This window comes from Lutra lutra, chromosome 14, assembly GCF_902655055.1.
Source record: "Lutra lutra chromosome 14, mLutLut1.2, whole genome shotgun sequence".
NCBI lineage: Eukaryota > Metazoa > Chordata > Mammalia > Carnivora > Mustelidae > Lutra > Lutra lutra.
The window spans coordinates 85,964,971-85,990,662 of record NC_062291.1 but is presented as its reverse complement, the minus strand read 5'-3'; the positions used below and the strand labels follow the sequence as shown (position 1 = coordinate 85,990,662).

Sequence of the window (25,692 nt, the reverse complement as noted above, 5' to 3'; positions counted from 1 at the left end):
GGAAATAACGGTCAAAGCCCAAATAAGTGAAAGAAATGAGACAGTAGAAAAGATGAAACTAAGAGCTGATATTTTGAAAAGATAGAAAAACTGCCAAAACTTTAGGTAGAACAGTCAAGCAACAAGGTCTCAAGATTATAAAAGGAGACCTCCCAACTGACACCACAAAAATACAGAGGACCGTCATAGTCTATAAATTATATGCAAACAAACTGGACAATCTAGAAGAAATAAATTCCTAAAAACCTACTCTTCTCTACCAGGACTGCACCATGAATAGGACATCGACACAAATTATGAGTAAGAAGACTGAATCAGTAATCAAAAACTTCCAAAGTCCAGGACCACACGGCTTCACAGATGAGTTATACCAAACATTTACAGAGTACCAATCCTTCTCAAACCCCTATAAGAACTGAAGGGGGAACAAAGCCAAAGCCATTTTATAAGGCCAGCATCACCTTAATACCAAAACCAGACAAGGACGCGTCAAGAAAATTAGAGGCCAATATGCTGGATGAACACAGATGCAAAAACCTGCAATGAAGTATTAAAAAACTGAGTTCAACAGTATACGGCAAGGGCCATGCACCATGGTCAAGAGGGATTTACCCCAGCGAGAGAAGACTATTCCAACATCCATCAGTATGATGCACATTAAAAACAAAGTGAAGGATAAAACCCATAATCCTCCCAGAAGCAGAAAAAGCATTTGACAAAACTCAACTTCCTTTCCTGATAAAAACTCTCAACAAAACTGGGTATCAAGGTAAGGCCCCTGAACAAAGGTACAGAGGACAAGCCCACAGCTAACACAAAGGTGAAAAGCTGAACACCATCCACTCCCCTAGGAATAATCCGTCACAAGAAAAAGGGTGTCCACGCTCAACACTTTTTTTTTTTTAAGATTTTATTTATTTGAGAGAAGAAGTGAGTTAAGAGAGAGCACAGGCTAGGGAAGGCACAGGGGGAGAGGGAGGAATGGACTCCCTGCTGACTAGGGAGCCCAATGTGGGACTTGAGCCCAGGACCCCGGGATCACGACCTGAGCCGAAGGCAGACGCTCAACCAACCGAGCCACCCAGGCACCCCTCACGATTTTTATTAAACCGGGTGCTAGAATTCCTAGTTAGAGCAATTAGCAAAAAAACCACTATCCATACAAGTCAAAAAGGATGAAGTAAAATTGTCTGTTTGAAGAGGACCTGATAATACATGTAAAAAACCCTAAGGCCACTGCAAGAAAACTGTCGAAACTATTCAGTGATTTCAGTGAAGTTGCACGCTATAAAAATCAACACCCAAGAATCCACTACGACTGTATACACGAACAACCAACTACCAGCAAAATTTAAAAAGCCACCCCATTACAATAGCACCAAAAAGAATACCTACGGATAAATTTAACCAAGGAGGTGAAAGCCCTGTGCATTGCAAACTATAAACATCAATGAAAAAAACTTAATATCCAAATGAACGGGAAAAACATACCATGCTCATGGATGGGAAGAATAGATATGTCCATAGTACCCAAAGCAATCTACAGATTCAACGCCATCCCTATCAAGATTCCAGTGGCAGCTTTCATAGAAATAGAAGAATTGTAAAATTCATATGGAACCACAAAAGACTCTAAATAGCCAAAAAATCCTGGGAAAAAACCACAAAGCTGAAGGCGTCATAACTCCAATCAAACTATAATTACAAAGCTGAAACAACCAAAACAGTACACTATTGGCATAAAAACAGAACAGAAAGCCCAAAAATAAACCCATGCATATAGGGTCGATGTTCAAAGTAGCCAAGAATATACCCTGGGTAAAGGAGAGGCTCTTCAATAAAGGGTGCTGGGAAAACTGGACGGCCACGTGCGAAAGAGAACACCTGCCCCCTCACACCACTCATGCAAAAGTCAACTAAAAATGGACGGAAGAGTTGAATGTAAGATCTGAAACTGTGAAGTTCCTACAAGGAAACACACACAGTAATTTGGATTTGACACAAAAAAGGCAAAAAAAGCAAAAAACAAGTGGGACTACATCGAACTAAAAAGCACGCAAAGGAAACCAGTGAAAAAGCGACCTACAGAATGGGAAAAGAGATGTGCAAATCACACACCCAGTAGAGGGGTCATATCCACCGTATGACAGGAATTCCTACAACTCAATAGCAAAAAAAAGTAAAAACCCAAATAATCCAATTTAAAAATGGGCAAGGACCTGAATAAATTATTTTCCCTGAAGACAACATACCGATGGCCAACAGATACATGAAAAGGTGCTCAACGTCACTCAGCACCAGGAAAATTACAAATCAAAACCACAAGGACATTCTGCTCTACCTGTCAGAATGGTCACCATCAAAAAGAAAAGAGGTAAGTGTCGGTGAGGATGCAGGGAAAAGCGAATCCTCGTGCATAGCTGCTGGGAGTGCAAACTGGTGCTGTTGCGCTGGGAGACAGTGCAGAGGTTCCTCGAGGAATCCAGAACAGAATCACCGTGAGATTGTCCAGCAAGCCCACCTCTGGGCATATAACGAAAGAAAACGATCTTGAAAAGATATCTACTCCTATGTTCACCCCATCATTATGTACAACAGCCAGGACGTGGAAACTACCCAAGTGTCCTTCTACAGAGTAATCTACAGAATAGAAAATGGAGTATTATTCAGACATGAAGGAAATCTTGTCATTTTCAACAAGATGGATGAAGCTGGAGGGCATTACGCTAAGTGAAATACACCAGAGAGAGATGTACTGCCCACCATAACTTATATGTGGAATAAATTAAAAAAAAAAAAAGTCCAACTCAGAGTCCTAGAAAAGTGGTTGCCAGGGCTGGGGGAAATTGAGAGAGACTAGAGGTAAAAACGTTCAGCTACAAGATGAATGAGGCTGAAGACCTAACTTAGTGTACCATGGTGACCACGGCTGGTAACCCTGTACTGCCTAGTAAAATTCTGTGAGGAGACTAGAACTTACAGATTCTCACCACCCCCCCCAAATCAATAAATAAATAATAAAAAATTTAAATATGAGGCAACAGAGGTTGTTAACTTGACGGGAATCTTTTCATAAGACATGTCACGTCACATTGCATACTTTACATATTTTGTCAAGGATACCTTAAAGCTGGAAAAAAAAAAAAATCCTAATGGAAAGGCCTACCCTGGCACATAGTGAGCCTCAGACCAATGGATTTCTAGGAGAGTTAAGGGGAGGGGCGCCTGGGTGGCTCAGTCAGTTGGTGTCTGACTCTTGGTTTTGGCTCAGGTCATGATCTCAGGGTCGTGAGAGGGAGGCCTCATATGCTGGGCTATGGTCTGGGCACAGAGTTGGCTTCAGATTCTCTCTCCCTCGGCTCTTCCAACTCTCTCTAAAGATAATCTTAAAGTTAAGGTGATTCTACATGGCAAAAAAAATTTAAAAAAAAGTAAATATTTACTTACTCTTAAAAAGTCAAAAACTTACAGGCAGTGTTCCATTTGCTGAAAACTGAGTGTGTGAAACTCTCCAACTGGCAATGGCTAAAGGTAAACAGGTCGTCTAGGGTACGTACACCATGACAAGTCCGACTAATCCCTAGCCTTCAGGAAGTACTCTGATCCTGGGGTCAGGGACATCGTACCCTTGGTAAACCAGTGCAAGACCTGTAACCTTAGGTCCTTCTGCCTCCCTTAAGTGGATTTACAATTGCTTCATGATATAAAACTCCAACTACCAAAGTTACAAAGTCATTTATTTAGCATCCAAGGAAAATATTCTCAACTCAGTTTTCTTAGAAGAATTCCTACGGTGTTAAGCTAAATTTTATACTCTCCTTTTTAAACAATTCATACAGTAGCTATTGCAAAAGAAAAACAGTCAGGGAATAGATAATAAACTACAAAAAAAAAAAGGCTACAGGTAGTTTTTTGTCTTTATAAAGTGTGTGTAGCTAAAAAGTTGATTAAAAAAAAATACTGACAGATTTAAGAATCTGGCTGAAAATAAAGATGTTCCAAACTCCCTCAAAACATAAAATACATTTTAAATAAATCAAAGATGAAAACAGAAAATAAGCATGGATAGCTACTCCCAACCATTCCCACTACAAAAGGGAAAGTAAATAAGGCCTTTGAAAGCATTCCAAGATACTCAAAAGCCACAGGACAAAATTCAAAACTCTAACTACAACTGTAGCAATATTAACTTCTGGTTAATCCTTTTGACAAATGTACCATGGCTCTGTAAGTGCCTATCATTAGGATGAGCTGGACAGAGGGTGTACCAGTACTCTGCACTGTACATCACGGCTGCAACTCTTCCACAGATCTACAAAGTATCTCAAAATGAAAAGTAAAATCTGAATCTGTTAAAAAAAAAAAATCCATGGAGGAAATCAAAATAGAAAGGACTATCTTTAATATGCAACAAGTTCTTACAAATCAATGAGAAAAAGACAAAACCAACGGACAAATGCTTCACTAATACAAATGACCAATAAATGCAAGGGAAGATGTTCAATCTCAATTACAATATAAAAATTAAAAACAATTTGAAGAAATCTAAGTTAATTCTACTTAAAAATTTACCCTGCATAGACTTGTACATGTACACTAAGAGGTCTATAGAAAGATGTTCACGATTAACATTGCCTGAAATAGCTCCAGACAGACATGAAAAAAAAAAATCCTGGAAAACTCTAAACATATTAACAGAGGATTAGTTTAAGACAAAAGAAATAATGGGGGAAGAAAAAGGAAGAGAAATGCTGGTGCACCATTTAGATATAAACACATACTATAAAGTAGTAGGCAGTCATTGAAAGAAAAAATAGGTTTCATGCCACGTTAAGGAGAACTGGACAGTACACACTCTACCCAAATTGTCCTAACTGACAATTGTGTTTCAAGACATTTTTCCATATAAACGATATTGATATCCATACCAACTGGAAGATCTGTCTTACAATATAAGTTTCTAACATGCTCAAAGATTATATTTTAAATTCCAAAATTCCCTCTTTGAAACATCAGGCTCACAGGGTGTCACATGAACAGGAGCCAACTATTCGGAGCAGACGCCTAGTACTTCTCAGTGGGGCTGTCATGAGAGGAAGACCTTGACTAATATGACCAATTTAAACTAGGTGTCTTTTGTAAGCCTACTAATTTTTTTTGTTTTGTGTTTAGAAAAAAGATTCAAGGAAATTATCTTGAGCACGTCTAAGTTTTAAAGAAGTGAGTACACAGAGTAGTTATATATAATTATAGGTTTTCCGTGACAAAGTTTCCCTGAAACTGTAGGTTCACCTTAGAATTAACTACCGCTAACATAACTTGATCTTGACAAATCCCAACTAAAAATTTAACTGGATGCTGTATGAAAGCCATTTAAAACTCCCCTACCTGCACCGATTTCTAAAAACAACCCTTAGATTGTAAGCATGGTTTGGATACGTTTATCAATCCCAGATGTACTTACTATGGGAAGATTATAGCTTAATTAAAGCCCTGGCAGGGTCAGTAATGTTCACATGCGAGATGCTTCTACGGAATGTCACTTGGGTACGATCAATTAAAATGCGCCGTGAATTGTTAAATGGAAAAATCCAAAACAAGAGCCTGTTGTCACACTCACGGTTCTCACATGCATTAAGAGGTTAATTTATATTTTATTCTGATGCATGCATATAAGAGTAATACTTATATCAGATATTCATAGCTTACTTAGATGATTGATATCAATTTCTCTTCATAATAGGACCAGCAAATAAAGCACACGGCGGCTCTAATATAAAGAAGTACCCTGTGACAAGGCTCCTAAAACATTGCTGGTTTGGACCTCACAGGCTAAATTGCTTTTGCTGGCCCCTTCCACCTCTCAGCATGGATGACAGACAAATTGATCGAAACATTGGAAAATAATATGCTTGCAAAATTTCTCTGGGTGAGTTTTCAGTCTTTTGAATTTTTCATACAAGAACAAAATGAAAGATTGCCTCCTTGATTTTTCCTCCATTATGCGGCCTCATCTTATGTACTACAGGAGCATACAATACTTCAAACAGCAGCAAGACGTTGTAAACAAAATGTGTAACATTTTTCATAAAACACCCAAGCCATGTGAAGTTGAGCCTGGGTAGCCGGCATCCTTGCCCTGCAGATTATGTTGTTCAGCTGTAATGAATTCATACATTTGAAGTTGCCTTAGGGCCGCTCATTAGACTTAGGGGTGTTTATTACAGGAAACGTTGCCTGTATCATTTAAGAAGAAGGCTGGGTGATTTGATTAGAAATGTTGACAGTTGAGGTGTGTAAAGAATATGTCATTCACTCACATTTCCCAACTTCAATATTAGGATCCTTCATTTTTTATGACTTCTTTAAAGCCCTCTTTGAACTGCGGATCTGGGGAACCAGGAGGAAACTTTCCGTCGAGTACGTGCACACGCCAACCTCACGGCCTGATTTCCGTTTGACTTGCTACTTGTAGGTGTACCGATACCATTTCACAGGCAAACAGATGACAACAAAGATGACCTTCTAATTACTCTCAGCTCCATGCAGCCAGGCAGGGAAGAAACCAAGGGTCTCCGGGTCACACAGACAGACCCTGTCTACCGGCGAACAACCGTCACGCCTCCACGCTCTGGACTTGAGACGACCCAGGCCCTCAGGCGCTCACAGAATTGTTAAATTAATGTCTACAGTACTCCAGGAGAGGCAGAGTCCTCATACATTTAAATTTACACCTCATGAAAATTCTTATTAACTAAATTTCCCCTCAATACTTGCAGGTCAAGAATCGATGAATAGTGAATTTTTTTTCAGTCAAAATTAAACAAATCATAAAAAATGGCCTAATTTTCAGCATTGCAGATTAGATTTAGGGGGTAATATCTGCCAGATATGAAAAACAGAACTCATTACGTCGCACTAAAATAATTTTTACGGCAGTATTTTTGTTGGACTCCACGGCTCCACCAGTTTTGGTGAGCTCTCTACCATATTTCACAAGACAACTTGTATGAAAACGGACTCCGCGGTCCTGGTCCTGATGCCCCGAGCGCCAGGCGGCCTGGGCGGAGGGCACGGCCCGGAGGGGCTGCGGCCCCAGCGCATCTCCCAACTCGTGGCCGGGCACTCGGGTGGGCTCGGGTGGCACCGAGGGGCCAGGGGCGCAGAGCCCAACAGAAGCCCTGGGGGTAGGGTGGGACACGGAGGATTCTTTAAACACACATCTTCGTTCCACTGAATACAAAGGAACCTAACGGTCCCTTGTTCCTACTCAAAACCTGTGATTCTTGACTACTGGGACCCTGGCCAAGGAACAGCAGCAGGACCCAGGGCACTACTCGGAGCAGCACAGTGTGCGCGGCCAGCGGCAGGGTCCAGGACGTGGGGGCACGGGCGGGGGGGGGTGGCCTGGGGCAGAGAAATGGAGGCAGCCCCCGTACGCCATTACTGAGCGAGCGCCGTGCACAAGGGGCGCACATGTAGTCGGAGAATGAAGTGGGGAGATGGGCGTGTGCAGCCGACTAAAGCAGAAAGGCCCTTACAACCTGCACACAGCTCGGTCCTAGCACTCAGGAGGGAGCGGTGGCCCTGGTGAGAAGACCCGTGTGCGGCGGCAGAGCCCGGGGCAGGACTCCTCCCAGAACCTTGTGCCCTCCCCTCGCACACGCAAGGCCAGGCTGCACCGAGGCATTTCACTGCATGTCCACGACCCACCAAAGTTAGCGCTCAGTGGGGCGCCTGGGTGGCTCGGTGGGTTAAAGCCTCTGCCTTCGGCTCAGGTCATGATCTCAGGGTTCTGGGATCGAGCCCCTCATCGGGCTTTCTGCTCAGGAGGGACCCTGCTTTCCCCCCTCTCTGTCTGCCTCTCTGCCTACTTGTGATCTCTGTGTGTGAAATAAATTTAAAAATCTTAAAAAAAAAAAAAAGTTAGCTCCAGCCCCAAATCCTTCCGCAACTTCCTTCCGTGGTTGAGACCACAGGGGACGGCAGGAGGGCCACTCAACTCCCCGTCCCCGTCAGGTCTGCGCTGAGGAGGCGTGCAGGAGGGCATGGTCATCAGTACAGCTGACGCCAGGAACAGAGCGAATGGACAAGGCCAGCAGGGACGAGTGTGCAGATTCGGGGACCCTGGCTCGACGACTGGCTGTCGACCGGACAAGTGAGCTAGTGAGGTCAACTTTTAAGAAAGACGGTGAATGGAAGCACGCTGGAGTCGCCCCCAGTCTAACAAACTCCAGGTGGAATGGACACAACAACTAGTCTCACGACTGCTACCACCGCCACCATGTGGCCCTGGGCCTGGTGTTTCATGCACATCATCACGCCTGGACCCCGAGAGCAAGCAGAAGGACCTCGCGTCAGCAGCTGAGCCTGCAGCTCAGAGAAGTTACACAGCACGATGCAACTTCCTGAAGCGTAAGGGCTGTGCCTGGGCCTGCAGCCCGACTCTGACATCCCTGACATCACGCTGTGTGTGACAATCAGGGCTTGTCCCAGATGGTAACAATGGAATAAAACATCGATGCGTAGGAGGGGACCTGTTTAACGCTGATAGCATTTTCTCATGCAGGAAGAAACGGTGAACATACTGGAAATCTCCATTCTAGGACTGTCACCTGATGGACAGGAGGGGGCTGGATAAAACTGTTAGAGTTCTAGAACACCGTTCTCTGAAGGGAAGCAATGGCAAGGCACAAGGGGTGCCTTCAGCCAGGGGACTGGATGAATGAGATGGCAGAAGGGAAGCGGGTCCGCCACAGGGCTAGCAGCCACTCCCGCCAGAAAGCCCCACCTGGGCCAGGCCCGCGGGAGCTGCCAGATGACATCAGCGCCCAGGGCTCTCACAGTCACTGTGACCCGAAAAGAGGCTCTTCTTGGTTTGAAACACAATGTGTATGAGTTGGTCATCAATGATGACTGTCTAGAAAGTCTTTCAAGCATCTCAGAAATTCTGCCTTGAAAAAAGAAAAAAACCTATCACATAATCACATTTTGGACCAAGATCTTTTTTTTTTTTTTTTTGAAAAACAGTAACACAGTGGAAATTCTTTAGACTGTACTTTGGAAATCTGTCTCTAAAATCCCAGGACATCTGTCCCCGCTCAGAGCTCCCTGAAACCTCAAATCCCAGGACATCTGGTCTATGCAGGACTCCGAGGGAGACCCCCCTCAAGGAGGAATGCCAAGAAAAAGGAGACCCGAAGGGCCCGTGACATCACCATTGTCTCTGTGAATGTGCTCCCCCCGTCAGGACAGCACAAAACGGCGCTTCAAGTCTTGGGAATAACACGATAATCACAGCCCTTTCAAAACCCTGAGGTGAATACAAGAGACCCAGGACACAGTGCCAAGTTTCTGCTTTCAGGACATCAGGTCCTGGGTCCCCAATCTGCAAAGCGAGCTTCAGGGGACGTCCCTACATGCTCCTCGGCCATTGCCTGACATCCTTACTTCCAGAGGGCTGCCGGCTTGCATCTGGAGCAGGAATATTTCTCTAGATCGTTTATTTTATTTTAATATGCCTTAAAGTGCAACACGGCCTGATATCTTAGCAAAGCTACCAAGCGGTACGGCAGCATTCTTAAGTTAGGAGCGACAAATCCGAGAAAACCTCGACAATTTGGCTTCCATATCTCTGAATTGGTATTTCAATGACAGATGTTTGTTGCGGCAAAAACCTCTGTCAGAACAAAATTAGGTGATCTATCATTTTAAGATATGGTCTTCATATACTGTTTACTCGAAGATATCACTTGCCTCAAGCCAATTTTGACCAAGAACATTTTGTGATATGGAAGTGATTTGTATATCATCATTTTTGTGATAAATGTAGCTCTTGAACACAGAATAACCCACCATTCCACAGAATTACGGTTAAAACTCCCACACCAGTAAATCTGCACTACCACTTTTATTACTACTAAGATACTGTGTCGAGACTCCAGTAGATTTTTTTTCCCCTTGAATAAGGCTGCCACTTGTCTGCCTCGGACGAGCACAGGATTTCTAAGCCACTACGTGGGGCACCCTGAACCCCACACCCTCCCCAGTTTCTGAGTCTTCTTACACACATGGTGCTTTCTTGGAGAGCTCTCGAGATTTTCGGGGTGCTCACGACCACGCACCAAGCCACCACTGCTGGCAGGCACACTTCTCGGTGAACAAATCCACTAGCAATGGGAAGAGTCTCCGCCCGGACCCCCAGGGGGACACAGGGTGGGGGCTGGGCGATGGCAATGGCTGGGAGCAGTCACTCTTCCAAGGACGACAGACAATGCTCCTCCAAGCAGACAGCCATGAAAGGCAAAGGTGACAGACCTGCTGAACACAAAGGCTGGATGGGGGGGCGGAGAGGCTCTAGGGGGTTATCCGCCAGAAAAGGCTGAAGCCTGAAGAAAAGCACTGGTTTCCTGTGAAAAAGACAAACTCACTACTCTCCCCGGTTTCTAAAAGCTCCAACTGCCAGAGCAGGTCTGCCAAGCCAAGGATTCTTGACAAAAACCCAGGCAAAGTGGAAGCAACCAGCACCATCTGTAACCATCGCCTGAGGCCCGCCAGGCCCAGGGAGACGGCCCTTCCCTGGCATCGGTCAGCAGTGATGATGTCGTCAAGGTGTCACTCTGTCTACCCATACCAAGCCCGGGACCCCGCCCTGGCCGCCGCAGGGACGCCCACCCTGGTGGTCAGGACTCAGACCCGACAGCCCCACGGGCGCCCGAGCAGGTAGTGCAGAACCGCACGATGTGGGACAAGCACGGCCCACCGCCACGCGAACACTGGATTTAGCCCGCTGCTGGCCAAGCGGCCTCTCAAGGAAGCAAGAACACACAAGGCCAGTGGACGCTTCATGCCTGGGTCCTCAGACGGGCTCAAGGACGCCTACCACACAGACATGAGCATGCAGGTTCCTTAGTGTCGAACTTCCCTGCGGCCTCCGACGGGGTCTGTCGGGTCAGTGGGAACCATGCAGGGTACCTGTGAGCACACAGTATGCCCCGTGTGCATGCCATCCCGGGGGGAACCCCTGGGCTTCAAGGGGAGGAGAGGGCATGGTCTTCACCCCTGCAGAATGCACAGGTGGCCGAGAGCAGACCTCAGTTAGGAAGGCACCGACGGTCACAGGCTGGAGTGAAGGGACCCCGGGGGACCCGGTACCCCGGAATACCAGTTGTCAGGGAGGGTGACTGGGTGGTCCTTCTAGGGTGTTGGTACTCGAAGAGGCACAGAGGAGATAAAGCACTCTAGAAGGGGGATGGGGGGGAAGCCAGAGCCAGGAGGGTCAACGAAAGAAAAGAGGACGGTGAGGGGCTGGCAGACAGGACGTGGTAGCCAGGACACAGGAGAAATGACGTAGGTATGTAAGCAGGAGCGAGCCAGTGCTCAGAGGCCACGTGGAGACGGGGGTCAGGACGGGAGGGCACCTGAGAGGCGGAGGAAGGAGCAGGCCAGACACTACCCACTGCTCGCAGGGAAGCAGAAGCGGGGCTGGGCAAGGACGAGGCCACGCGGGTCAGCAAGCACAGCCCGGCAAACCCAGCACAGACTTCACACCAGTCGGCTGTTCACTAGCTCCTTCTCCAGTCAGCAGCTTGAGCCGAGCGGGGCAGTTCGGACGGCCTTGCCTGGGGTCCCCCACGGCAGCAAGAGGCCGGCAAATCAACAGGGGCCAGAGGGCCCACGAAGCCCATCCCACGCGGCCAGCATTGTCCCTTCCGCTGGCCTCTCAGCCACAAGGGGCCAGCGCAGGGTCTTCACAGGTCCCGAGGTGCTTTCAGCAGTGGCCACAAAGCCCCTCAAGACATCGGCTCAAACATTCCACAAGCCACATCTGCCACACTCTAGTGACCGAGCCGCCAGGCCGGCCCAGATTCGGGGTGGGGAGAGGGCTGCAGAGACGCCACCGCTGGAGGAGAGGAGGGCACAAGCAGCAGCCTAGCAGGCCCCGCACTCCTTAGAAAGGGCTGGTCCTCGCTGGCACCTGGGGCCCGGAATGTGGGGCGGGCGCCCACCGTTCCCAGAGAAGAGAGCCCAGGCACACCACAAGTGTGCAAACCACAGCTTCTTCATGTGCCATTCCTAAGTCGTGGGAACGCGTGCTGTCCTCTGGGGATCGGGAACATTGGTCCATGCTGTGCACAGGTGCCTACATGACTGCCCCCCACCCCCCCGGGAGAAGCCTGGCACACCACAGACACACACGCCACCACGACCTGCCGCCGGAGGACGTCCCTCGAGCAGAGACCTCCTGGACGCGTGTGCTGGGGTCCTCCAGACCTCGCCTGCGCATCTCTTCCCTTGTTCTGACTCCGTGTCCTTCCTCCCCAGCAGCCGGTCAGGGGCACGACCCTACGTGGACTCCTGTGAATCTTCCTGGTGACTCACTCAGGGCAAGGCACTCTCGGGACCCCCAAAGCAGAAGGGAGTCGACCACAGTGCAGACGGGGTGTACGGGAAGGGGAGGGGTCACCGTGGCTGGCTGTGTGGGCAACACCCACCCCGTCCAGAGTAAGGCTGGAGCAGGAAGGCAGGACACGGCCGCCGCTGGGTAGGAGCCTCTAGAAAGGGCGCAGGAAGCCAGGAGAAGGCCCCGAGGCACCAGGGCTGGGTGCACCCACTGGTGCCCATGACGGCACAGTCTGAAAGGCAGGTTAGTTCCTAATTCAAGAACTACTGCAACCACTCTGTGTGTGTGTAACCATCAAAGGTCTGGGTGAACAAGGACTCAGACCCCCCACCTCTGCTGCCCATTTACCCTCTGCCAGGAGGCCGTTCTCCACCTACAGGTCCGGCGCTAACTGAACAGGGGTCGGGCCTCCCGAGCACGCAGTTGCCCCCACACCTCTGCGAGGGTAGGCAGAGCTGGGGTGGGGGTCTGTATCCCAGCCCCACCCCCAGCCCCGGAGAGCTGCTCAAATGGGCATCTGACTGCTGTTGGGGGACAGGCCAGGCTGAGTGTGAACGAATGGGTCTTTGGGGAGCCTGTCAGCAGGAGGAACCAGAGAAGCAGCAGAGCCAGGCCTTTAAAGAGGGTCTGCAAAGGGTCATCTATGACAGAACACAGACCTGCAGTCCTGCCCTTTGAGGCACATTCAGGGACCCTCTCCCTGGCAGGGCCCCACAAACTTCCATACACCAGGGTCTGAGCTCAGCACGAGGCCAGCAGGCGCTCCAGGGACCGGCAGGTGCAAGGACTGGGGACGGGCGGTTCAGTGCTCCACACCCCGAAATGAACTACTTCACATAACAGTCATCGGAGGACTTCCAGATGTCCTCTTAGAACCCCCGATGCCCTGGGAAGGGGGCACTCACAGGAGTGGCCGCCTCCACCACACCACAGGAGTAGTCTCCGGGCTCTGACCAGGTAGAGGGACAGATGAGGGGAGGACACAGACTACGGGTTACACTCGGTGTCTGACACAGCTGTGTCACAGGCTGTAATTAGGAAGAGATCTACCATATCCAAAGGACCAGAAATTACAGCTGAGCATAATAACTTCTAACTAACGGTATTTTCTATCTTCAATATATGATTTCCTTTCAGCCACACACGGACGGCTGAAACACGCAGGAGCACGTCCATCATTCGACAAGATGTGCTGCGACGCGGATCAGAGGCTGGGAGGTCCGCACACCAGTGTCACATTGTCCTAAAACACCCACCACATACGATTCAAAGTGATGCTTTCGTGGCCTCATAGATCAGTTCAGAGGGAAGACTGTGGCTTTCCTTTCACCACTGGCTTACCTGTCGGGAGCTCAGGGCACCTATAATTCTCCCAATTCCACCTACAAGGAGATCACCCCCACCTCGCAGACTGGGTTCCCAGCAATGACACGGCTCTGAGATTCTGCTCTCACACAGGGTCCAGCCGAAGGTCACTGACACGAGCCAGGCTTCCACGTGGCCCTGTCCGCCCCTTGGGCCTCTTTACCGACAGGACCCTATCCAGGAGCTGCCTTTCTCTTGGTAACATGGAAGGACAGGAAAAAGGCTCTTTGTAAGGGCCTTCCCTCTCCCCACCTCAACCAGAAAGCATTCATCTGATGGGGGAAGACAGGGAAAGCCTCAGAGCCATGGAAGCCCATTTTGGGTCACGGCCTCCAGCCCTGCACCTGAGGAAGAGACCCAAGGGAAGGGTGCATAGCAGAAGAGTCACCGATGGGGTGGTTGTCACCACCTCAGCTCTGGATCTGCCCACGACAGAGCACAGAGCCAGTAAGGCAGGCTTCTCAGAAATAGGGTGTGAATGGAGAAGTCAAGTCAGGGCAAGGAAAGGAGATGGAGGAGACACAGCCAGAGAGATGGGGAGGACAGGAAGAGGAGAAACCAGCTCTGGGGAATATGACAGGTACCAGGGAGGGTCAGCGGTGCCCTGTCTATGGCCAGGTCCGCACACCACACCTCCAAAGGCCTCCTGAGGCTTCAGCTGGCCCAGTCCCCCATCTCCGCGGGCTGACCTTCTTCTGACACAGATGGCGACAGGCACAGCACAGACAGACGAAGGGTCAAGATTTCACCTTCCGTCAGCCGCACTGCACACAGAGCAGAGGGGAAAGTTCTCAATTACTGGGCATTTAAACCGCTGAAACAGTCCATTCCCACCAGCACAAGGATGATTCATCCTTATAACGATCAAACGGAGGCCGTGTTAAGAACCAGAAGGGGCTTGTGAATCAAAGACTCAGGCACGTTCAGGGTAATTTTAAGGTTAAGTATATTTAATTGTATTGCAGTGCTCCAAAAATTAGCAACCCATGAATGACAGAACTACTCTCTCTCAACCAGCACGACCCATCACCTGACCTTGCCCGCAAGTGGGAAGACAAAGATGGGGTGAGAGGAATTCTGCACCTTCACACAGCATCCAATTCTGTTCTTCCAATTTTTAATTTCTACAAGAAAAAAATGGTCTCAAAGTTTGAATAGCTCACGAGGTGAAGACCTACAGGGTAGGGGTACGGGGGAGGGAAAGTGGTACGTGAGGTCACAATGCCTGCCATGGAGAGCCACAGCTCCCAGGCACACGGAAGGGACGGCCTCTGCACACTAACAAGATCCGGCCCTCACCCCCAGGACCTGCGAAGGTCATCGCAAACCCAACAAGCCGGCCGTATGCCCTGACTGTCCTTAGAAACCAGACGCCAGGTGCCTCGAACCACGTATTCCACAGTAGACACGCACAGAACGACTTAGGGCCTTCATGTACCAAGCATACCTTTAAGTGGGAGTCTGTGTTCTCACTCCTCCCGAAATACTGTGGCACTGGGATTAACTCCATTTTTACAAAGTGACCTAGGGGAAGAGGCATAGGTCACACAGCTAGGAAATGGCAGAGTTAGGACCGGGCTGGTCTGGTTTCTAGGGTTACCCCCCACCCCAGAGTCACCGTCAGCAGCAAGTAAGGGTCACGGAGCAAACCTGACCCATAACAGGCAAACCAAGGTGCTCCTACCGCTGTCCAAGGAGGAGCGGACACAGCTGTCTGACCCACAGAGCAACGGCCTTTGAGACTATGGATTTTACGTCTGCCGTGAAGGTGCCCCTCACATTTAACGCAGTCGTCCCAGGACTAACTTTTTGCTAGATGTCTTCGGATAATAAGGCACATAAGCGCTCACAGTACCGTACACAGGATGTCAGGACCAAGGGCTCCCGCGGTTGTCACATACCGGGGAAAAGCCAGAGGAACGAGGGGTGGGGCGGCCCGGGAGGGCTGCAGGGGCAAGCCCAAACACACAACTCCGAACGGAATTTTTTTTTATGCTATATCGAGAGACCCGAGAGATGCTTAAGACTTAAGCTACAGGGTTCAGAGGGGAATGGTCACAGAACGTTTTGAAGGATTTTGGTCATGAATGGTATATAATTTTTTACAACAAGTCTTGCTCCAGTAATAAAACACTATTCGCCCACGCCGTTCCAAGTCAGAACGCGCGCGCCTGAGCCCGCAGCAGGGCGCACTGGCGTGTTGGGTAGCCTTTTATCTGCATGCTGAGCTGCTCCAAGAAGACTTGGTCTCTACTCTGTTGGCGGGTCTCTATTACACAGCTCATTACAAGTGTCCCTAACTCTTAGACAACTCTTAGTTGACGACGTGCCTAATGAAGTATAAAGTTTCAACAACAAACCATTTACCAGTCCTGGATGCTGCATTTCTAATGCAGGAAGTTTTTAATCATAAGCAAATGTAATCACTTACGTTGCGCAGCCCGTGGACCTGGTCAATGTAGCACGAAGGGCCATTAAGCAAACATCACAACAAGAGACAAAACCGCAGCACTGCAGACGCGGCAGTTTCTGCTGTCTGTGGAACCCGACAAACTCTGTCTTCGTAAAACTGAACCAAACCTTCCCTGTGCATGGTTCTAGGCTGGAGAGGAGACTCACCATCCTCCAAGGCAAGAGGGACTCCTGCCATCACGTGACAGACAAGCTATGAACTTCACATCCGCATTGATAAAACGTCAGATGGTGGCAACAAGGGACGCTGTGCCAGCTGCCTAAGTTCTTGAAGCTTTTGCACTTGCAGAAGCAGTTGTGAGCACACCTGAGGGTGAAGCACTGGGGCGGGCGTAGGACCGGTGATATCTGAGCACCCACTACTCCCTCATCCTAGGCCTCCTGCCGCAGAACGGGGCCTGCTGGGCTCAGCCAAGCCAAGGTCACAGCAACCTCCTTCCTGGCCTTTGTCCCCCAATCCTGCCCTGACCAGCCCAGTGCTCTCCACACTGAGCGGGGATTCCAAAGGAAATGTCCCACACCTGGGATAGTCACTATTCTCCCAGTCCAGCCTCCACCTACTGCTTCTACAGTAAAGGAGGAATTAACATCCCAGCGAGGCAGGGGGGATGGAAGGAGGTGAGAGGGAGAGGCAGCAGGAGGACGGCAGAGACAGACGCCTGAATCTCGGAAAATGAAGGACAACTTCCCTGGCTGCCTCCTCCTCGGAGAGAACCTCCTGCACAAGGAGGAAACCACAGCGCGTTCCTATCGCCCCCACCCCGTAGCGCAGCGCGTTCCTATCACCGCCCCCGTAACGCAGCGTGTTCCTAACGCCCCCACCCCCGTAACACAACTTGACTGAACAGAACAAGAAAAGCCACATCCTATTTACGCAAATCGGCTTCAGGAAAAAAAAAAGTCCGAAAATACCTGTTTAAGGAGAAATACTGAGTATTCTTGGCGATCTCATTTTTAGTTCCCTTCCCAAGGAAACTCAGTAGCAGCAGCACAAAGGGACTCCAGGAGCAGCTTCTGCACTAACAATACTGTGCTTCAACAGCTGAATGAAGACTGGTCAGGAGGCCGCGGTAAAAGATGTTCAACGGAGGTGTCTCCGGTTAACTGCTTAAAAATTCATAGATTTGTACTGAACTTCAGCATGAAATCAGCAGGACACACAAAATACTAATGCAATGTGAGATCTAAATTCTGTGCACACAGTAGGCCCTCTGCTGCAGTAAAAACAGCTGGGATAGGCTAGAATTGGTTCACACAACAGGGTCAAAGTGTAGAAAGTTGATCCATTAACACAGAAAGTGAAGGAGACTCAAAGAGCCCTATCTGCATTTGTGGAGGACGGATGTAGGAGATGCGCCGTCACCCCCGAGATCCAGCAAAGCTACCTGGAGTGTGACCAGCTGTGGCCAGAACGTGCTTCCATCACAACAGGCCCCTAAAATTAACTGCTGTTTTTTTCTTTTTCAAAACAGTGAAGCATACTTTGTAAGGTTTTTTTTTTCATACTATACACACATCTTCAAATTGTAGAGATAAATTCCTTACATTATCTCAATATGTGCTTAAGTAATCCTTGTACAGAGATGTGCACATCCAGCCCCGAAACTGCATGCTGCAAGGTTCGCTGGGATTGGCCAAGAGTGCCCCATGTTCTCCTATCAGGATGATTAATGAAGGCACCTTTCTCACAGAATGTCAGACTCTGCCTTTTTAACAACTGACCTTTCATAGAATACTACTGAACTCATAATTCCACTTTTGTTCAGTTTCTTATTAGTGGAGTTAAAATTAATACTTAGGGGAATGATGGCCAAGGTGGTGCACCGTAAATCTTGGAGCGCGTCAGCCTTCCGTGCGGGCGACCCCAGGAACGGCACCTGCGCGGGTCCACTCCCGCAGCATAAACATTCCACTAAAACCTGCGTTCTTTCACAAGACAAATTAAGGGCAGTCTGCAGACCTTTGAGAACAAAGATGTATATATTCTTTTTAAGTTTTTTTCAAAACTACAAACTTTTTATTTTTATTTATTTTTTTTAAAGATTTTATTTATTTATTTGACAGACAGAGATCACAAGTAGGCAGAGAGGCAGGCAGAGAGAGAGAGAGGAGGAAGCAGGCCCCCCGCTGAGCAGAGAGCCCGATGTGGGGCTTGATCCCAGGACCCTGGGATCATGACCTGGGCCGAAGGCAGAGGCTTTAACCCACTGAGCCACCGAGGCGCCCCAAAAAACTACAAACTTTTTAAAGGACCTAATAAAATTGCTAATTTCCATCATAAATTAAGAAGAATTTATTCTGACTCAGTTTTCTGGAATATTCCTGATGACTAAGGTGATACGTTGCACAACACGCCCTATAACCCACATTCAGCTCATAGAATTTGACAATAACCCATCAAGTCAACACAATACACCAAAGCCACTTACGTTGAGGATCCACTGGAAAAAAAAAAAAAAAAGCTGCTAATACCTCAAGAACTCTCCCCTAAAATAGTGAGAAAAAAAAAAAAAGAAAAAAGATTGGAAAATGGAGCTAGGACGGGGTTTCTTCTAATTATCACTGGGAATAGCAAATTACTTAAGGACTCAATTTTTTTTCACCATGCCAACCATTTCCATACTCAGACATACCTAATTTCTATAAACCCCTTAAGGGCCCAAACTAGTTTCAGCTTCAAAGATCTTATGAGATCCCAGGGTGAGGTAAGAAGCCAAGAGTACATTCAATTATTAATTCTTGTTAAATATTTGAGAAAAGTCATTCTGAATAAATACTGGAAATACAGTATACAGGTAAATACATGGTCCAGGTCCATGCAACATGCCGTAGGATCTCATTCATCCTCGTTATCAAAGACGTCGTTCACGCACAAAGGGCTGGAGATTTCGAGAAACCAGCAGGCTAAGGCTGGAGGGTAGAGGAAGATGCCTGCACGTGGGCCCTGGCAAGTCGAGTATTCCCAGAGAACTGGGTGACCACCTCACTGCCGTACAAAACCCTGAGAAGGCCAAACCCTGCTCACTGGAATCCTGAGCACCAAGCAGGAGAGCGGGTCACGCTGCCACCAGGGTCTGGCTCGCGCACAGGCCGCCCCAGAGCAGAGCAGAACGGACCGCAGTAGGCGCGGGGCTCATCAGAAGGGTATCCAAGACTGAAATGGGAAAATAAGAGAAAGTTGAAGGGAAAAAAGAAACAGTAAAAAGGATCTGACACACTTTGAGAGAGACTCCAGATCAACGGTATTTTCACCGAGAGAGAGACGAAGGCTGGGAGGCCGGGTGGAGAGCGGCGGCACAGGGTGCAGCGGCACGGGGAGCGGCGGCGGGTGGCAATCACAGAAAGACGCAGGAGATTTGCACAGGGAGTTCACGATGTTACGAGAGAACGGTGACACAATTTCCAATCTCAGAAAGGAGAGTAAGGACAGAGAACCTCACAGCTTCCACTTAAAGGAGGAGAATGGGGAAATTAGTGAACTCAGAGGAAAATGGAGTCCCCCCAGCCCCCACCCCATGCGGCAGGGTCGAGGAGGTCAGGAAGACAGAAGCCAACAGAGGTTCAGGGACACACTCCTTACAATGTGCAGGACACAAAAATCCCGGGGAAAGGCCGTGACATACTGATGCTCTTCACAGCTGCAAAGGTAACAAATCCAGGAAGGAAAAACAGCCACAAACCTTCCATTTGCATTCTGTAATGTTTTCACCAAGCTTAGAGGGCTCATTGTACAATTACACTTGCTCAAAATGGGCAGTTTTTCAATAAGGATTTCCTAGGAAAGACCACCTTCAATTTCATCACAGCTGTTAGTCAAGGTGTCATGCACCTGTATGTGGCCATTTATCAACAATGCACAAGCTTCCGATTTTACAAAGACCCCAAGCTTGCATCCCGAAGACCCTTCTACCCCCAGGCTCAATCCTGGACACAGGAGGGAGGTGGGAGTGTCCCTGCCATGAACCTCTGAAAGGGGACACCCCCTCCCTGGAGAAGGTACAAAGGGAAGGTCAAGAACACCTTCCAGCAGGAGGGGGAACACACCTAGGAGAGAACATCCTTTGTTTCATAGTGAACTGGGATGACACCCATCCATCTCCAAACGTGATTTTATATTTGTGGATTAATACTGTAAGAGCTTTTTGATTACATATAATTTACTTCAGTTCTAGAAAAATTGAGAACAAACCCAAGCATCCTTCACTCTTCAAATTATGTAAGGTTCACTCCTGGAAATGTGTCGTAGACAGAATTTTCAAGTTACAGGGGCTTATATCTCATTATTGTAATTGGGAAAAAAAATAATGAATTCCTATTCCTTCTAAAAAACGGTAGCTAACTTCCCCATTATCACTAAAATACTCTGTAAACACCTATATAAAAATTCAAAGACTTCTGCATAATCTGTTGGAAACACCAATTACCTAATTATTTAACATTTACTGAACTCATTAGTGAGTTCGTCTGTGTGCAGTTCTCAAGAATAGAAGGCAGTATTAAAGGCAAATTACAACTTATTTCTACCAGGGAAGAAATCTACACAGCAACATAAACATTAATGTCCAAGATCCTAAAGATATAATCAAAATTCAACGCGATGACCCAGGCACTCACACAGAGACCCAGAACAGCTAAACCTCTAGGGAAAGGTGAGAGGATGTCACACAGAGAGCCCCAGAAGCTTCAACGAGGAGACTGGGGTACAAGATGTTCCTCGGAGAAAAGAAGGTACAATGCATCCGTTCTGCACCTGACAGCCCGTCCCGTCATGCCCACCAGCTTGCTCATCAGAGCCGCTTTCTGACACTGGAGCAGGACAAACGGAGGAAAGCCATTGCCCTCGGCCCCAGGAGCCACAGAGTAACAGGGACAGGTAAGGCAGAGGCAACACGGAGACCACAGGACACTAAGACCAGAAAAAGAAAAACAAAACAACCAAGCTGGTTTGAAAAGGAAGCAGAGTCACTCACATGTTTCGAAGAAGCCTGAGACACAAGACGTCATCAGGCTCCATTCAAGGAAGGGCTGGTTCAGGGACCTTCCAAATCCAGTCCGCGGAACGAGACGGAGAGCCAGCTTCACTGCCACAAAGGCACAGAAATGTTATGATGCAAAGCAAACACGATTCGGGACAAACATTACTCACCAGAGCCAGCGTTTCAGATTCACAGCTGAATGTGATTTGAGAAACGGATGCCTTCCCCAGGACCCAAGCATGAGGTAAACCATGCGCTTTGCGTAAGGAGGACAGGTCAGTGTGGGCTCCTCGACGGCCGCAGCAGTACCACTCAGTGTGTGCTCGGGGGAGCTGTGCACGGGAGGGGGTCATAAAAGCCCGTACCTTCCCTCAATTTGCTGCTCTAAAAAAATGTAAAAAAGAGGCCTTCTCAAACTTCGCTTTTTTGCAAAGGAGAATAAATGCCACTTGAATCATCTTCCCCAACTCCCATGTGCTGGGCTCCGCCCTCCACACTCAGACTCTGCCCACCATCACACCCCGCAGCAAGGAGAGCTGAGGTGAGGCCCACAATCAGGGCCGCAGCAGCTGTCCGTGGCTGCTGTTAGCTTGCCGGGGCGCCAGAACCCCCACAGACCAGGAGCTACACAGAGAGGCCAGGGCCGAGGGCCGTGGGGTCTAGAGGGTCGACTGACCTTCTCCCTGCACCCTCACGGGCTCCTCCTGCTGCGCCTGTATCCCATGTCCCCTTCTTATAGGGACCCCAGTCACAATGAGGAAGGCCCTGGTCAGGGAGCACAACGTCCCCCACGGACCTCCTCGAAGGCCCCATCGCCTAGCATGGCCACGTGACCTGAGCACCGTGGGGAGGACACGCTGACACAGGCGCCTGCCGGGCCGCGCACGGAGACCAGCAAAGGCACGAGGCTGCTGCACGGTCTCCGACAAGGTGAACCCGGAGAAGATCAGCGCGAGGACGAAATCCTGCACGCTCATCGCACCCTGAGGCAGGCTCGGCACAGCGCGGACTCCGCCCAGTCGGAAGGGAACAGAAGCACACTTGCCAGCCGGCGTTTTGACCGCCGATGACGGCTGGGGGGGGGGGGGAGCTCCCACAGACGCCCCCTCAGCGGCTCCCTGGACGCTGCCCATGTCGAGAAGGTCCAGCTAACCACGCAGGCTTCCCTGATCCTGGGCACGCTTCCCCACGTGCTTGAGGGGCACCCAAGGGAGGGACAAACCTATGAGCAAAGGATGATGACCCTGGTGACTGCCTCAGGAAAGCAAGAACTCGACACTGCCCACCTCGGACCTCTAGAGCGATGGCACTCCCTGGGAAGAGCACGGAGATTCGAATCCCCGAAGCCCACGCTAGAGAGGACCCAGCTCTGGAGAAAGAGGCCTAAAGTGGCCTGTGTGCTGAGCAGGGGACCTGGAGTTAGGAAGCGGGACAGATGCGGTCCTCACCCTCCAGGAACTCAGAGTCTGGAAGACACAGCCACAGGGTAGCAGAGTAAGCCCAAAGCCTGAGCAGCTCAGCAAGGGGGTCCTGCCCCAAGCCTGGCTAGGGAGCCCCAGAAAGTCCTCCCTCAGAGGGGGTATCTAGGCGAGAGTAGGTCAGGTGAAAGGAGGGGCGGGAGGAACCCTCCAGTGGAGGAGGTGAAGGTGCGAGCGCCCAGAGGCGAGGAAGCCAGAGGCCTATGTCGGTAAGGATGCCGACATGTCCGTGCTCACTACCCGAAGGGCAGGGTTCTAATAGTTTCCTATGTATCAGCTCATTGAAGTCTCCAACAGCCACATGTGGTAGATGCCATTAGATCCCATCTGGTATCTGGGGAAACGGAGGCACGGAGCCATTACAGTGATTTGCCTAATCACAGCTGTAAAGTGGAAGAGCTAAAACCCGAAACCTGGGGGTACAGCGCCAGGGACACCCACTGGCTTACCCAGTGCAAGTCCCGGGAAGTGCAGCCAGCGTGGCCAGCCTCTGGTTCAAGGGACCCCGGGGTGGACTGTGGGGCCAGAGATCAGAGCTGGCACCTTCTCACCCTAACAAGAGCGTAGCCTGGTCTGTTCTGGGAATGAGGGGATCCCACACGGGACCAGAAATGACGCTACAGTGGCCTTGCGAGGCAAAGGCCAGAGGTGAGACCGGAAGAGGAGCTTGTTAAGGGAGCACAGACCCAGTTCACAGGCCCCTCCTCGAGGACAGGTACACTGACCCAGTCCTGGCAAACAGCTCACCAGAGCAGAAGCCATTAGGATTACAGCACAGCCATCCCACACAGCCCTGAAAAAGAATGTAACTGAGAGACTTTAAAGAGATTTTTTAAAAACATTAAAAAAAAAACAAAACATTTCATTTTATTTTTTTTAAAGATTTTATTAATTTATTTGACAGAGAGATCACAAGTAGGCAGAGAGGCAGGCACAGGGAGAGGGGGAAGCAGGCTTCCCGCTGAGCAGAGAGCCCAATGCGGGGCTCGATCCCAGGACCTGGAGATCAGGACCTGAGCCTAAGGTAGAGGCTCAACCCGCTGAGCTACCCAGGCGCCCGTAAAAAAGAGATTTTTAAAAAATGCTCACGGTGCAATGTTAGGGCTGAGGCAGAATACAGAACGGATTCAAACATGGATGAAAACCTGGGAAGAACTGTACTGCGTACTATTGGCTAAAACAGGAACTTCACAGACGAAATCGTGACAAGCTCTTTGCTTGCGCAATGCACGCACAGGTCAGGTCACAGGTGCTCAGACAAGGTGGGCGGGGCATCAAGGACCTGGCTCCACCCACCCATGTGGCCTCCAGCATCCCAGCTCCCCTCAAGAACCCTGCTGCTCCAGCTCCTAGGATCCCATGTGCACCTGCACGCGGCTACAGTGTGGGGGGCGGAGTGGTCTTCTGTATACTGTGTACTTTCCATCACGGAGGATAGGTCTTTCCCAGGAGCAAGCCAGTGGGCGGGAGACTGCCCCCAGCGCCTCTGTGCAGCAAGACTGGGTGAGCCCGCAGCTGACATTCGGGGGGGGGGGGGGCAGGGAAAGGAAGCGGGGAGGCCCTTGGTGCGAACCAACAAGGAGATCCGCTGCTGCCCCTCCCCATGAAACCTCCCTTAGTGCTCTGGTCCCTGAGCTCCCATTCCTTCCTTTGTGCCTTTTGTATCTGTCCCCCGTGCCACATGTGTGATTGTTTACGACACGGTCTTCCCCGACAAAGCTCCTTGAGGACAGGTTCACGTCTTTATCATTCTAGCACCAATCCACTGCAGGCCCGGCACAGAAATGCACAACGAGCGTTTGCTGAACAGACCTCCGATTCCATTTCTTTGTTGAACGGACTGAACTGAAACGTGCTGTGTGCCCCGTGGGCCCACAGCTTCCCCGCACCAGGTGAACCAGACGACAAGCGCCCCCCAGCTGGGAGATGGCCTGTCCGTCAGTCCACCTCCGTAGGTAGCTTCCTTTAACCACAGCGAACAGAGAAACGTGCAAATCTGACTTTGTGAAAATGTTACATTTATCTCCATTCACTTGAATATAATGTATTATTGCTAATATTAATAATTTTAGCTCCAGAAATTGTACCAGCCTCCCAAAGAAAGAGTCCTTGACCCAAAATATCAGAGGATATTAAACTGAGAAATGATCTACTGATGCAAATCATTAAGTCTATTTGCATTTGCTTACTGAACCCTGTCACGGAAATTAAACTGCATGCGGTGGGGAGCGAGCTGGCTGCGCATGGTTAGGACGAGACATCTTGGTGGATCCGAGCTCTATGTCATTAATTTTCCCACTTTCCCTCATTAACAAGTAAAATGTTTTTACTGCTTGAAAAGTTTTAATAAATAGAAAAAAGCAGAGCAGCTGACATACTTTTTAATGTAATATACAAGGGCTTTTAATATTTTTACATACATTAATGAAAAAGCTAGGGAAAGCGCTAAGAGGTTCTATACGTGCGGAAAAGCTGAAAGCGTAGTTTTCTGGGAGACTACGAGGCCTTCCGGTTTGTGCATCCACCCTGCGTCCTCCCCTGGAAGGCAGCAGCGAGCCCCTCGCCCTCCACCGGCAGCCCCCGAGTGCCGGGGGTCACGGCCAAGGCAGTGCACCCACTGGGGGCCATGCCTCTCCCAACTAACCAGGAGGCTTGCTGAGGACTCCGAGCTCTCCACAAGGAGGAAACTGCCTCGGGGAGGTAGTGTGGGTCAAGCTCCCTGGCAGCGCGCAGCCACAGCCCCCGACACTCATGGGGATGAGCCCCCAGCGGGCACAGGAGGGCGCACCCTGGTTCTCCCACCCCTCACCTCTCCCCTGTGCAAGGGACTGCGCTGCCTTCCTCACAGGCTCTACCTACGGGAACCTGTGGGCTCGGGGGGCCCCTGCACACCAGCGAGCACAGCACACAGAGGGGGCAGGGGCGGTGAGCGAGGCCACACCTGGGGGTCTTACAGCAACACTGGTCCCACCATCACCGCTGGGTGGCCGAGCCGGGC

At 49.6% G+C, this 25,692-nt stretch overlaps 1 protein-coding gene across 5 annotated transcripts in view; it reads right to left on the bottom strand.

The window, feature by feature from the left end:
• MGMT (O-6-methylguanine-DNA methyltransferase) overlaps window positions 1–25,692 on the bottom strand; it is a 278,625-nt gene that overhangs the window by 177,090 nt on the left and 75,843 nt on the right. For 2 of the 5 annotated variants that reach the window (XM_047703160.1, XM_047703159.1), the window contains exon 2: window positions 21,387–21,600. The exons of the other annotated variants lie outside the window; for them this stretch is intronic. In XM_047703160.1, the coding sequence (XP_047559116.1) occupies window positions 21,387–21,469 (83 nt within the window). In that variant the 5' untranslated portion in view covers window positions 21,470–21,600. The remainder of the gene's footprint in view (window positions 1–21,386; window positions 21,601–25,692) is intronic. 5 annotated transcript variants of the gene reach the window in all.